The 14,520-nt window shown below is 42.4% G+C and overlaps 1 protein-coding gene across 3 annotated transcripts in view; it reads right to left on the reverse strand.

Annotated features, from left to right (window-relative positions):
• LDAH (lipid droplet associated hydrolase) overlaps nucleotides 1-14,520 on the reverse strand; it is a 217,149-nt gene that overhangs the window by 110,932 nt on the left and 91,697 nt on the right. For all 3 annotated transcript variants that reach the window (XM_006034383.3, XM_006034382.3, XM_025216356.1), the window contains exon 4: nucleotides 12,175-12,344. In XM_006034383.3, the coding sequence (XP_006034445.2) occupies nucleotides 12,175-12,344 (170 nt within the window). The remainder of the gene's footprint in view (nucleotides 1-12,174; nucleotides 12,345-14,520) is intronic.

Genomic DNA, 14,520 nt, shown 5'->3' on the forward strand with positions numbered 1-14,520 from the left:
ACAGGCCTGACCTGTGCCTTGTATTTATGCTTCTTTGGGGGTACAGGGATTTGGGTTAGGAATTTAAGATCTTGTCAGTCAAGATCCAGAAGGCCTGCAAAATAGGGACAGTCCAAGCAGGTAATCCCTTCTCAGCATGAAGCTTTGAACATCCTACATACGCCTAACCCTAATATGCACTGCTGTATTATACTGAATTTTATCAAGTTGGTCACTTGATCCTTACTCTTTCATTGTTTCTAGCCAGCTATGCAGCCACAGTTACTAGAAAGAATAAATGTATATAGCAGGACCATTAGGGTTCCTGTGGAGACAAGTGTTTGAAGACACCTTGGTACTACTACTACTCTGCAGTTACTGAACTCCAGTCAAATATACGGAGATTGAATGTAATAGCAATCAGAAAACCAGCGCGCTGAAATTAGGTGCTCTTATACTTCTGCAGGGGACAGTTGAGGACTGTTCTTCATAGGTTTTATTTACTGGCTGACAATTGGTCATGTGACCTTGTTTGAGGACATATTTTGGTTCTGGGTGTCACCAGGCATTACCATATGTATTAATTCATTTTGGTTCTAAACAGTTCTATATATTTCTTATCACATCTGGGGTCTCCGAGAATTATTCCATATATTTGAAAGAGGCTGCATCATTTCACATTCTTCTCCCACCTTGACTGTAGTTTTCTCATTCCTTTGCAAAGCAGAGAGCTCTTTCAAGGAGGGCGTTCTACAAAGGATGTGGTCATTTGGTTGAGTTTGGACTAAATGTAATCCCACACACAGAGAATCGTTGTTTTCTGATACTTCCATAAAGTGCAGCAATGAGTGGATTTGTTGTCACATTGTACAGTTTCTTCGGTATTTCTTTGGTTGAAGGGAATAAGAACGAGGTCTTTAGGAAAGCAAGGTCTGGCATTTCAGGCCACTGAAAGTATCTGGCATGACGCGTTATGGAAGAACTCATATTTTCAATAGGTCATCCAGCTGTTTGCCTTTCACATACAGGGTCCTGGAGTTGGGGGCTGCAGGGAGGGGGCAGCTTTAATTTAGCTTTGAGAGCTCTTCTGCGTGCAGTCAGCAGGTGCTGTCTCTCTCTCTTACAAGTCTTTGTTGGCTGTGAGCTTGTCCTTGCTTTCTGCCTTCCCCCCTCTAAATAAGGTAGTTTTATGTTTGTCCTGGATTTTCATATGACGGATGTTTTCCCTCATCCTCCATAATTTTTGTCCAAATCCCTCCACAAATCTTTATAGGAATTTGTGTTCCCTAGATGCTTCAAGGATCCTAACATCTTATTTATTTTATTTCAGCAGGTTTAATAAATCATCTACATTAGTTCTTCCTATTTCCAGATGGACGCAGAGCTGCATAATGCAGGCATATGCACAGCTTGGTTGAATGGCTATTTTTCTAGGCAGAGTGGTATCACACATAGCTGGTAAAAACAAAAAACAGAAAAGAAAAAAAGCCTGAGGCTTCTATGGGAGAATATACTCCTCACACCTTTGCCATTTGTTGCAAAGTGGATTTTGCAGCATCTGCAGATGTATTATTTGACTGCTATGTTTCAGTATAATTGTGGGCTTGGTCCACTTGTACCTACTTGCATATAATCCCAAAGATTTGACATTTACTGAGATTTGATAACAGGGACTGCGAAAAGGAACAATAGAAAACAGAAAGGCCCCAATTCAATGGCATACTTGAGCGTGATATTAAAAATTTAAAGTATGTGCTTAAGTCTCACAGAAGTTGATGAAACCTAAAATTATGCGTACGTGCTTTGCTAAATCAGGACTGAACTGTGTTCATTTCCCTGACCTCCCTTTTTTCCCCATACTCTCTTTCCTCTTAGATGCTGAAAACAGCTGAAAACTAACAAATCTGTCCTGATTTTTAGAATATGATGAATTTATCTGGTATGGTGTAAGGAAGATAAAAAGCAGTATAACTTTACACTATGGCTTTCCCAATGCAATTTTGTTAAATATGTATTATTATTTTATGTTAATCTCCTCATTGGTTGGCTTATTAAATAATAACTTTTACTTGGTCTTGCTAAACGATGTTGTTATTTCATTTATGTTAAATAAATACACAGTTTCGGTAAACTATTTTTTCTTTTCATTTGATGCTTCTTTCCTGATGTATTTGCTTCATTTACTGTTTAATATTTCAATGGCATGAAAACAATACAAAAGTATTGTCTCCACCTATTTTATCTCTTCAGAACATAACTATTACTGAGGTATGGGATCTATGGTTAATTCCTTTTCTTACCCATCAGCCATAACCCCCGGTTTAGAATCTATTGCCATCAGTCCTCAATTGCTATAATGCAAACAAAAAATACCGTGTCAGCCAAGCAAATCTACTCAATAATATCTACTGTGGCATTGGTTCCAGCACAGCGCAGTCTACATGGCCCATTTGTAGCATGAAAGGAGACTTCTTTTTAGGGAAATACTGAACTACAATTCTTTGGTTTGTTTTAGGCACATTCTTTAAAATCGCCTAAATATATGGAACAAGGCTGTTGCTAGTAGAGACACTACCAAAAAGGGAATAGGGAGATGTGTTCCTTGAATGTTCTCTGAACTATACAACTGTAGACATATTTATTATTAAAAAGGAACCAGTTTATGTATCTGTCAGTGCAGTCTGGGTTTGCTGAAAGTAAATCATTACATCTGACAATTGTAAGGAATGATCTCTATAACTGAATTAATGTTGAATGTGTTGACCACAAACACCTTGTTTAAAGAGAAAAATCCTTGAAACTGGTATCAAAATTAATATTTATGTTTTCTTACAATGATTTGTTAGCTTTGCCTTTGTAACTGGTTGTCGTCTGCCTTACTAAATGACTGATTCAGAGAATTCTTACATTTACTCAGGGAGAAGTTACACATTACACTTAGACCATATGAAGGGCACTTGAAACACAAGTACCTGAATGTTAAAAGCTCTTTAACTCATGCTAAGTGCCCTCTGAGTGTCTCAAAGTTATGCCACTTCAGATGAGGGTTTACTGTGGGCTCTGGTAGGGTAATTTCAGTCTGCTCCACAGAGATAAAATGAGCAACGTGTAGTCCTCCAGGATGCATTGCTCCCAGTTCCCAACCCCAAGCCATGGCAGGTATAGAGGTGTCCTGACTCGTAGCCATTTCATCCGAATGAAATGGGATACATCTGTGGGAAGTGATTAGTTTCACTTATTGTTAGTTAGGAGCAGACACATGAGACAGGGCACTGTCACAATGGCATCCTCCCCTGCCCCAATTGTGCTGTAACTGTTTAACATTTAAACAAGCCTGTGCTTACCAGTTTAGCTCCTCATGCTTCACAGCACCCTTCAAAGGATCTTACAGAGTCCCAGGGTGCCATGGTGCCCTGGTTGAAAATCAGTGGTCTAAGCCTTCAGAAATCTGGCTATCACTGGACCACAAGGGAATATGATGACAATACTACCCGGATGGCACTTCCTCTTTCATGCCTTCCAGCCTAGTTCCTCGATGCACCTAGTTCATCATATATATCCCTTTAGAAAGTAATTTCCATAATGAGACACAACCTACCTCTTGCCTTAGATTTATGGCTGAATCTCATCAGAAAAATGTAAGTTTTAAGAACTTCATGCTCCTGTGAATTCTTCTCTTTTACCTTTCCACGCTGCTGCTAACATTCTGGCACTCTCTCAAAGGTCAAAACTTTGAGGTGGTTACAAGGCTCGGCATACAGCTAATTGCAATGGTGTTTGAACTGTTAATAAGTTTACCTTTCTTGATCTGTCTTCCCTCTTGGATTTCCAGCAATTCTGTCCCAAAGAATTTTGTTTTTTTCAAAGAGACCCATATTAGTTGTGGTGACTTCTTTCTTTCCAGTCATTATGAAAATGCTTCCCAACTTCATTATCAGGCTTTCAACACAATTAATTCTAAAATAGTAACCAAAGGGGGTCACTGGACTCAGTTTTGTATCACAGTAACTCTCATTTGTTTGCCTCTTCTGGTTCAGTCCCGTTCCCAGGATTCAGAGGTGGCCACTGATTTCAGTAGAACAAAACCAGACTGTAAATGAGGAACAAAAGGAGCAGTCTTGTGATGGGACACAGACTGGTCTGACCATGAGAGACATATTATGGAGAAATGTTTTGATAAAAACTGACTTACAGGAATTTGTACATTATTCTTCTAATGCAGGGGTGGGCAATTATTTCAAGTGGAGGTTTTGGTGAGCTGTCCAAGGCCACATGGGTAGCCCCACCCCTTATTGCCATCTTGGGGCTGGAAGTCCCACCCCTAGCCCCTGACCTTTGCCACCAGAAGTCCCTCTGCTTACCCCCCAGAAATACTCCTTTGGGGGAGTTGCCATCTTAGAACCAGACAAAAACCAAATCATACACTAAAAGTCAAATACCTACTATAACATATTTTAATTTTATTACAAAAAATATTTTTGTCATGATTTGTGTTTGTTTACTGTATAGAGAAGTGATTGCATAATAACTAGAAAATAAATGCTTAGTTTTGTATATTGTGCAGGGGGGTATGGTGGGTATGTATGGTGGGGTGGGGGTTTGAGGGGGTGTGGCTGTGTGTGGGGCATAGGGTAGGTGGGGGGTTGTAGATATGTGGGGAGGTTGTGGGGGTATGGTGTGGGGAGTGGGGACCCTCCACGCTCCCCCCATGGCACACCAGCAGCAGGTGGAGCACTCAGGGAGCAGATGCCTGGCAGGGCATGGTTCTGGCCAGCACTGTACATTGCAGTGATGGTCACAGCCTCCCCCAAACCATCTGTATCGCTGGGGCTCCCTGCCACTCACCTGCAGCCCCTACAGCTGCACAGTACAGGAAGGAAGCCCCACATGCTAGAGCCGGCTGCCTTCCCTGCTGGGGCTGCGCTGCACAGGAGAAAAGCCTCAGGTGATGGAGCCAGCTACCTTCCCTGCCAGGGCTGCGCAGCAGGGGAGAGAAGGCCCAGGTGCCTTCCCCTGGGTGGCAGGGAAGGCAGCTGGCTCCAGCACATGGGACTTCCTTGCCGTGCTATGCGAGTGCAGGTTCTGCACGTGAGTGGCGGAGAGTGCCAGCGATAGAGGTCCAGGGAAGGCTGTGCCACTTACTGGGATGTGCAGCGCGGGCCGGAGCCATGCCCAGCTGGGCACCTGTACCCCGAATGCACAGCCTGCTGCTGCTGCCACCACCTGCCGGGGCTGCGCGCCACGGGGGGAGTGTGTGTGTGAGGCGGTCCCTACACACCCCACCTACATGCTGCCCAGCCCAACTCTGCGCTGACGCTGACCCCCATCCCCCTAGGCGTGGGTTCTGCACTGCCATCAGGCCCAGCACCACGCTCCTGCCCAGCTACAGTTCCACTCCTGCAGCTTCCCTACCCCCTGCCCAGAGCCAGCAGGAGACCAGGGCAGGTCCCTGCACACTGCCTGGCCAGGCCCTTCTACCCACAAGGGTGGGAGCAAGGCAATAGGGTATGTTTGGGGGGGAGGGGGGTGTACACGTGGATGCGTCACTCCCACCCTCGTGGGTGGAAGGGCTAGGCGGGGCACAATTTGTTGGTGGGCGCTGTGCTTGGCAGGCCAGGTGCAGCCCACGGACTGTATTTTGCCCACCCCTGTTCTAATCCCAGATGAAGAGATTGCAGAGCAGACCTCACAGAGAAGGCAAGATCTCCGTGTTCAGACAGCACTACCACAGGAGCTTCTCCACTCACTCCTTAGACAAGCTCTTGGAGGGATGTTAAAAACTCTATTTTTTAAGAATTGGAGTGTTAAAAAACTCTAGTATGTGGGATTCCTTTCAGAGGACTAGACAGGGAAAGGCAAGCTGGCTGAGACATTAATCTCTGGAAAAAAACAGACAATTTACAGACTTGAAATGATCGCACAACCTTAAAAACTGAAGCCTACAATACAATAAAAAACAGCTTGTCTGCAAGTGGAACTAGTCTGGAATGACTCCATGCATGGATACACTCGTTCCAAAATAAGAGTGCCTTTTACCAAACTAAATCCACCTTGGAAATGGCACAAAATTATTTGGGTTGGTTTGGACTAGAGAACCTTTAGAAAGACTCAACAAAAGTGGGTTACTGAGCAACAAAATGGTGTATGAAATCCAATGTTGATTAAGGCACATGGAAAGTAACATTGCTGGTTTCTAAATGAGCTGTAACCAAGGTTATCTCAGAAGCCAAGAGATTAGCAGGACTCAAAAAAGATTTATTTAGACTTGTCGGCACATCCATGAACAAGGAAAGCCTACTCCTCCCTCTAGCTGCTCTTTGATTGCTCTTAAATAAGCAATCAGAACTTTAACCATCCATCCAGACACACTGATGCTGAGGGAATGATGTAGAAAGGGAAGAGGCAGCCAGCTGAGAATCAATTCCACCCTATGCACTGCCCCATTTTCTCTCTGAAGATACCACTGGCAACCTCCTACAACAGTGGTGCAGTGTTGTGCCTTTCAGCACAGGTTATTCCCCTGCTCCTCCCATGCTTTGTGGAGCTGATGAGAGGGGCTATAGGAGGTGCTGCCAGGCTCCAGGGTGCCCAGAGTGTGAAGGAACCAACATGTGTCTCCTTGCACTGGGGCCAGGCTCTGTGAAACCTCTCAGATGATCTCACAGCACACTGGTGGAGAATCACACAGTAGCAGACATAAAAGGGACACAGTGAAGTTGCATAAACTCCTACTCGGAGTTCTAATGAGAGAGATGTGGGGCCAGCAGGAAAAATTGCTGTAGTGATAGGCTGACTGCTGCAAGGTGCAACCCCCTCTATTTCTAGCTTTGATGTCAAACATCCAGTGGAGTATACTCTAAAACACTGGTTCACAACTTTGGACTCCAGGCACCTTTCCACAACTTCTGTGACTTGAGTGGTACTCAGTTTCCAAAACTAATTTATATATTACTGTTCTTACCTCCTTGTAGAGAGGATGGGCAGTGGCGGTAGGGGATCACCCAGGCAAGGGCAAGCCTGAGCCTGTACTTACCGGTTTAGCTCCTCGCACTTCGCCGCACCCTTCAAAGGATCTCAGAGAGCCCCAGGGAGCCATGGTACCCTGGTTGAGAATCAGTGGTCTAAGCCTTCAGAAATCTGGCTATCACTGGACCACAAGGGAAGATGATGGCAATACTACCTGGATGGCACTTCCTCTCTTTCATGCCTTCCAGCCTAGTTCCTCAATGTACCCGAAGAGGATAAGCTGGTCTACATCTGGTTTAATTACTACAGTGCAATACACAGAGTACAAAAAATAAAACCCTCTTAATATACCCTAAAAATAACAGTTAGTGAATTACTAGAATAATAAATACAGCACTTTTAAGCTCTAGCTCAGAACAGTAAAACTTTAGCAGTGAAAGGCTTTTAAAAAACAGTGAATTTAGGAACAAACCAAAAAACCTCATATAATAAAGGAATATCACAAAAGAACTACACAAAAATAAAATAAAATGATCTAGCTACTAAACTACACATACGTGCTCAAAATCTTGTGGGAATCAAATATTCCAGTAAAAATAAAAGGAGAAATGGAAACACAAGTTTCTTATTATCACACTTCATATGTTATAAAACGTAACAGTTAACTTATTTTTGGCAAAAGGACAAAGGTTGCACAACACTCTGGCTTACACAAATATTTTCTATTGTTAAATGCATCTTAAATGTAGCATGTCATATATTAAACTTCAAGCATACATTGCACAGGGCAGTTTTAGCATGTCCTACAGATACCAAAGTTTCAACACATTGACAAATATGACGCCAGCATCCACTAAGCCAGGTGTAAAAAAATTACTCAAAAATTCATAGTTAATTGAAACCAGATAAAACTATTTGAGCAATAAAAACTGTACAGATGTTGACCAAAGAAGAGTTGATATTTTTGGATAAATTACTGCATATGATGTTTTCTAAAACACTCCCTTCTTGAGTAGATAAAACAGTTATACAAATGCCATCATAAGTTCCTTGTTTATAATAAATTCCTTGTTTAGAATATATTATGCCTGTGGAAATGTATCAGATTAAGCTCAAGTTTTATTTTAATTGATGTAACAATGAAAATGGATATTAAAAGGAAGGGGCTATTCATGCCCATAAGAAACATGCATTATATTACTAGTACTTCTCTTCAACATGGGTCATGTAATATTAAAAAAGTGGCTACTGACGAAGAAGGGATGTAAAGAATGTCAGTATTATTTATTGATTGTCATTCTTATTATTTATGGCTGAGCATCTATAGCGTGCTTGTCATTCTATTGGATGTAAAGGAAGAATATTGTGTCTGAGTGACACAGAAGGACTCACTGAGAAATTTCAGGTGCAAAGGGAAAAAAAAGAGTCACAGGGATAATCTCCTTCATTCTCTCTCACCTTGCACAATCTTTTCTAGCTAAATGAGAACTGTCACTACAGATTTTTATTTCATTAAAAAAAGAAAACTCTTTTCTTCACTGCTACTGTCACTTTCTATTATATAAAGATGGAAGTATTTTAAATCTCTATTTGATTTTTCGCTTTATGTGTTTTGTTAATTTATATTTAGTACTTTACTTGATTTAAAGGATCAGGAGTTGTTGTCTAACTGTTTTTACCACTAGAGCTTCCAGCTATGAGAAAAAACACATTCTTAAAGAAACTGGATTCTATTGACAAGATTCCAGCAACTGTCTTAGCTATCACAGATGTTGCATCTCTGTACACCAACATCCCCCATGGGGATGGATTATAAGCCATAAAGAACATTATCCCTGATGATGAAAATGCTTCAATTTCCAATGGACTCTCATACTTTGTCCTCACACAAAACTACCTGTATTTCAGATTTGGAGACTCCCTGTACCTACAAATGAATGGCACTACCATGGGCACACATATTGGCCCCCAAAAGATGTCAGATATATTTGACCTTGACTTTAATATAGAAGGCCTTGACGTCCATTTCCTTTCTAGCTACCTTCTCGCTCCCCTGATATATCTAAGGTACATCAATGATATCTTCATTATAGGAATACGTGAGAAAGAATCTTTAGAGAAATTCTACCAGGTGAAACTTTAATGCTGTGAAAGCTTCCAGTAGCTGCATTACCACAACATTGCATCAGAAATCAGTGGACCACTACAGCTACTTCCATACCACCAGTTTTAATCCTCAACACATCACTAGATCCATCATCTACACCCAGGCTCCACATTACAATGGTATCTGCTGTGATCTCACTGACTGGGATGTACACCTTAAGGATGGAGCAGTCCCAAAACCATAGCCCTCAAATCAACAGAGCCAGGCTCGGACCCAGCTCTAATCTGGTACAATACCAACCCTGTGACAAAACAGAATCCCTCTGGTTATCACCTACATCCCCCAGCTTGAACACTTTTGATGCACCGTTAATGACCTCCAACCCCTCCCGGAGGGGACAAATCTGTCCTGGCTTATCTCAGGCCCCCAATTCAAATGACACATCGCCAGCAGCAGACCACCTAATACCTATTCTCACCAAGGCACCAGTTGATACCAGTAACTTGGTTTCTGACCAGCACTGCTATGTCAATGGATCCAGATGCCAGCTGTACCTCCCCCCGCCTCCATCAACACAAACCAAGTCAACATATAATATCCAGGTTCATGTATCTGCTCCTCATATGTTTCCTGCAAGTTCATTTGTAGCATCCAAAGTAAACTACAGTAGTTGCTTACAAAAATGTATGCCTCTCTGAATTACTACAAGTACTCCATAAATACACTTTTAAGTAGCAGTTTTGTACCAACATATATATATAGAACAAACTATTCATGATATTAGTCTGAAACCAAGAGGCTTTTTATTTACCATATAGTTCACTGGGCTGGGCCCCAGCAGAGTCAACAGCATTTCAAGCCATGGTGACCCCACTGCCCAGTATGTGTGTGTACTCCAGAAAGCCTCCCCCCTGCCCAAAAGGAGCCATGTGTTAATTAGCTCTTCAATCATGACTGGAGATGGTGCTGAGGGGAACTGAGTGCAATGGGCACTACCATAAATTTTATTCAGGTGGGCTGCACTAATCTATCCTTGTGGTACACAATAAGGGTAATGGACTTTATAGTCATGCTCAGTGTTATCTGTGTTGAATCAACTTCAGAGTTGGTTTCCAGGACTGAGCACATGCAGTTTTTGGCAGCAGTTTAATGATAGACAATGCATTTCATGCAGGAAAGGGATCTTGGTGTCATTATTGACTCCAAGATGAACATGGGCCGACAATGTGAGGTCATGGTTGGCAGGGCTAACCGGACCTTGTCGTGCATCCACAGGTGCATCTCGAGTAGAGCCAGGGAGGTGATCCTCCCCCTCTATGCGACGCTGGTCAGGCCGCAGCTGGAGTATTGTGTCCAGTTCTGTGCGCCCCATTTCAGGAGGGATGTGGACAACATGGAAAGGGTCCAGAGGAGGGCCACCCGCATGATCCGGGGACAACAGGGCAGACCCTACAGTGAGAGACTGCGGGACTTGAACCTATTCATCCTCCACAAGAGAAGGCTGAGGGGGGACCTGGTGACCGTCTATAAACTCACTAGGGGGAACCAGAAGGGTTTGGGGGAGACGCTGTTTCCCCTAGCCCCTGCTGGCATAACAAGGAGTAATGGGCACAAGTTGATGGAGAGGAGGTACAGATTGGACATCCAAAAAAACTACTTCACAGTTAGGGCGGCTAGGAGCTGGAACCAACTTCCAAGGGAGGTGGTGCTGGCCCCTACCCTGGGGATCTTTAAGAAGAGGCTGGATACTTACCTGGCTGGACTCATTTGAGTCCCGTTTTTGTTTTTAGGGTGAGTGTTTGTTTTTTTGTTTTTTTGTTTTTTGGGTTGTTCTCCCGCCCTGGCGGGGGGTCGGGCTAGAAGATCTATTAGGTCCCTTCCGACTATGAAACTATGAAACTATGAAACAGTTTACTTGTATGTGAATTTAAGATGGGGGTCCCTTTTCCCCATGCTAACTGGAGGAAAAAACCTTGTCTTGTATTTGAGTACTATAGTCTATGAGGTACCACTGTCTCCTGCCTTTGGCTTGACTTCAGCCCAGCACAGCTAACTACCTCTCCTTTTAAAAAAGTCATTTTTTCTTCATTAGCTACTTTCAGTTTCTGTCTCATGCAGTAGCAACGTAATGGTCAAAGTCCAGTGGCCTGCACAGTACAGCTGTTGGTAAGGATGTCTGGAGTGGAAATCCCAGCACTGACACTAGCTCCTTCTCACCTTGTACAAATCAGTTAACTTCTGTGCTTCAGCTCTCTTTCCAGTACTATTAATTTACTTAGCTAGTTTATTAAGATTGTATGAATATTCATGTTTGCAAAGTGCTCTGGATTTGAGAAGCATAAAAGGAAGTCCTGTGTATTTGTCTTATCACCATAAATTAGTTTATTCCAGTAACAGATCGAGACTCAAATTAGGATCCCATTTTACTAAAATGGATAATACTCTTTGAATTCACAGCTCTGATACTGATATGTTTAATAAGCAATTTGCAAATTATAAATGCTCAAGAGAATGCTGAAACCTTCTGAAAACTTTTCAGCACTCAATAACAGGTGTTTAAAACATGCATATTAACTATAAACATTTGCAGACTCAACTTATTATATTATCTCTTTCAATAAAACGTCTTTACTCCATCTACAGCGACACTCTCTGATCCTGTACTCATGATAAAATACTGTTTAGTTTTATTGAATGTGTGAACATATACAACAGCAGTATTGATAATGACACTTACTATTTCTGTGATATGCCTAATTACCAAACCAGCCTATGCAAGTAATTACTTGAACATCTGCAACATCTTTTGAGGTACCATCAGTGTCACAAGTAACACTATCTTCAATCCACAGAGAACTCTTGCCTTTCTACATTCCCCATTGCAGAAGTGCTCATCGCTTTATAAAGTGCATTACAGTGGAAAATAAAATTCTGTGCATTTTGTATGACTCTGTACTGAAACTGATCATTCAAGAAAAGTAACTAAATGCCTTTTTCTGAGGTCTGAAAAAACACATGGGATGGAAATGCTGCTTCCCATTATCAGGGTTGATTAATTAAATACAAAGTGTACAGAATGCCGTGAAGAGTGATATAAATTACTTTCTCCAAGGCTGACCTACCTTAAGTTCTGATGCCCGCTTCATCATTTCAAGGGTGATGTAGCAACCAATTGAATGGCCAATCAGCACAAGCTTCATATCTTTTGGCACGTTCTTTCGGAGAAAGTCCAGCTTGTGTTCTGTTTGTCCGTGAAGTCCAAATATATCCTCTAGTTCTTTAATATCAGTGTCTGAAATATAAAGCAGTGATACTTTTGTCTTTTTTTTTTTTTAAAGGGATATTTCAATTAATTCATCTCAGCTTTTCTAGAAAACACTCTGAAACAAATTAAGTCAGAATTTTGAGTAAAGGCCCACTGAAAAAATACACAGCTTATTACCACCACCTCCTTCTCCTTGTCTGTCTGTCAGCGGAAGTGGCTATAGCTGCTATAGTTTGTGCTGTTGTATTGTGTTAGGCATTGTCAGGGTGTTGCCAAGAAGCTAAGTAAAGACATTTGGGAAGGTTAAGGGGAGGTTAGATCATATTAAAAATGGCCACCCAATCCAACTTAGTTCGCCCAGGCTTGGACCTTACATTTAGATTGACCTAAGTGGGGATATAACTGCAAACTGTATAGAAGGGCAAGAAGTTCAGGTCTAAAAATGGCTGTCCCAACCTAATTTAAACCTACCTCCAATGTAGTCTAACTTAAATCGGATCCGGCAAGAGCAATCTAACTGAACTGCTGTACAGTTCCCAGCACAACCCTGGGACTGGGAAAGCCCACTGCTGGCCCCAAGCACTGGGGCAGCCTTTTTCCTACCCACTCCCATGGCACCAGGCTATTTTTAGCCCCTTTGGCCTCACCCCTCCCCCAGGCAGACAACTTCCCTCCCACCCCCCAAGCCCAAACCCCACAGACCAGCTAGCCCCATCCCCAGCCCTACAAATCCCACATCCTGGAAGACACTCCTGATTGGTCCTGGAGGGGATCCTCCAATCCCCTCCTTGCCTTCCTGCAGACCCTTCTAGTTCCCCTGATCCTGCCAAACCCGCCTGAACCCCACCAACTCCCTATGGACCCAGCTAGCCCCCTCAATCCCTCCAAGCCCCCCATGGATCCCTTGCCCCCCTGATCCTATCAAACCCTACTGGTCCCCCTCCTCTTCCCCCCACAGACCCTGCTAACCCCTGATCTCCCTGCTAGCCCACCCCCATCCCAACATACTTTAGATTGGGTGGCCATTTTTAACTCAGTCTAACCTCCCTGAATGTCCATACATAACCACAGTCTCTCTTTACTTCAAGTTCCCCGTTTCTAAATGAGGGTAAACACCATGTTCCTACCACATATGGTGGTTGGAGGATAAATACATTAAAGGGATCAAAAGGCACTCAGATTCTTTAGTAAAGGAGACTACAGCACACAAGACAGAATTCAGTATCATCTAGTCCCATTACTTGCATAAAATACTTAAGGACAGAAAGTTACAAAAGAAGCAAGATTTCATTTACAATAAACAATGTGACAAAAGATTATTTGATATTCTATTTAGAGCCCTTTACCCTGTGAGATGGACTAAAAAAGGACCTTGCTTAGTGTAAATAAGAATCTGGCCCATAATATTTCAAATGCTGCCATCAAAGCTTCTAATTGATACACAGTAAATTTCATCCCAATTGAGATCACTGACTTCGCACAGTGGAGTTTATTAGCATTAACGGATGTCGCCTTTGTGCATGCAACAGCTATTTCCCTCAATGGAATGAGTGAGCTTGTACATGACAGTTAGCATTAAATATAATCATTTGAAGCAAAACGATAAGTTGCTGAAAGAAAATAGCATCTTCTAATATTTCTTCCCCAAAGCTTAAGCAAATTACCATAGAGGCTACCATAGAAAGAGCTTTGTTTAACCAAATTAATATTCCTAGTAAAACTATTATTGGTCATATCCTGGCATAATTTCCATTAGCTTACTTTAAATGAAAAAGAAAAGAAGGAAGAAAGTTTTATTCAAACATGCGCAAGAAAACAAAATTAGATGAGAAGTAATGTTTTGCCTATAAGGCTTTCTGCAGGTAATGGAAAATGAAAATGCTCATTCTGTTTTCCAAAACCCCAAATAAGGGCCTAAGGCCAAAACATTGTTTTTAATCTTAATTTCTATTTTTAGCAAAAACAGCCTTAACCACTTCTTTATTTACTCGGCAGCCTAACCTCATGCAGAAACTGGTTGACCACTCGCTCATCTTATTAAAAGTACATACAGCACACACAAAACACAGAATATGGGGGAAAGTACGAGCTAAAGGATAGGACCCTGACCTAGGAGTACAGGTACTTGAATTCTGCTCCAGACTTTGCCACTAGGGTGACAAACCTTTTTAAAACGTCAAGGAGGGACATATGCCTGCCTCTC

Source organism: Alligator sinensis, unplaced genomic scaffold, assembly GCF_000455745.1.
Source record: "Alligator sinensis unplaced genomic scaffold, ASM45574v1 scaffold200_2, whole genome shotgun sequence".
NCBI lineage: Eukaryota > Metazoa > Chordata > Crocodylia > Alligatoridae > Alligator > Alligator sinensis.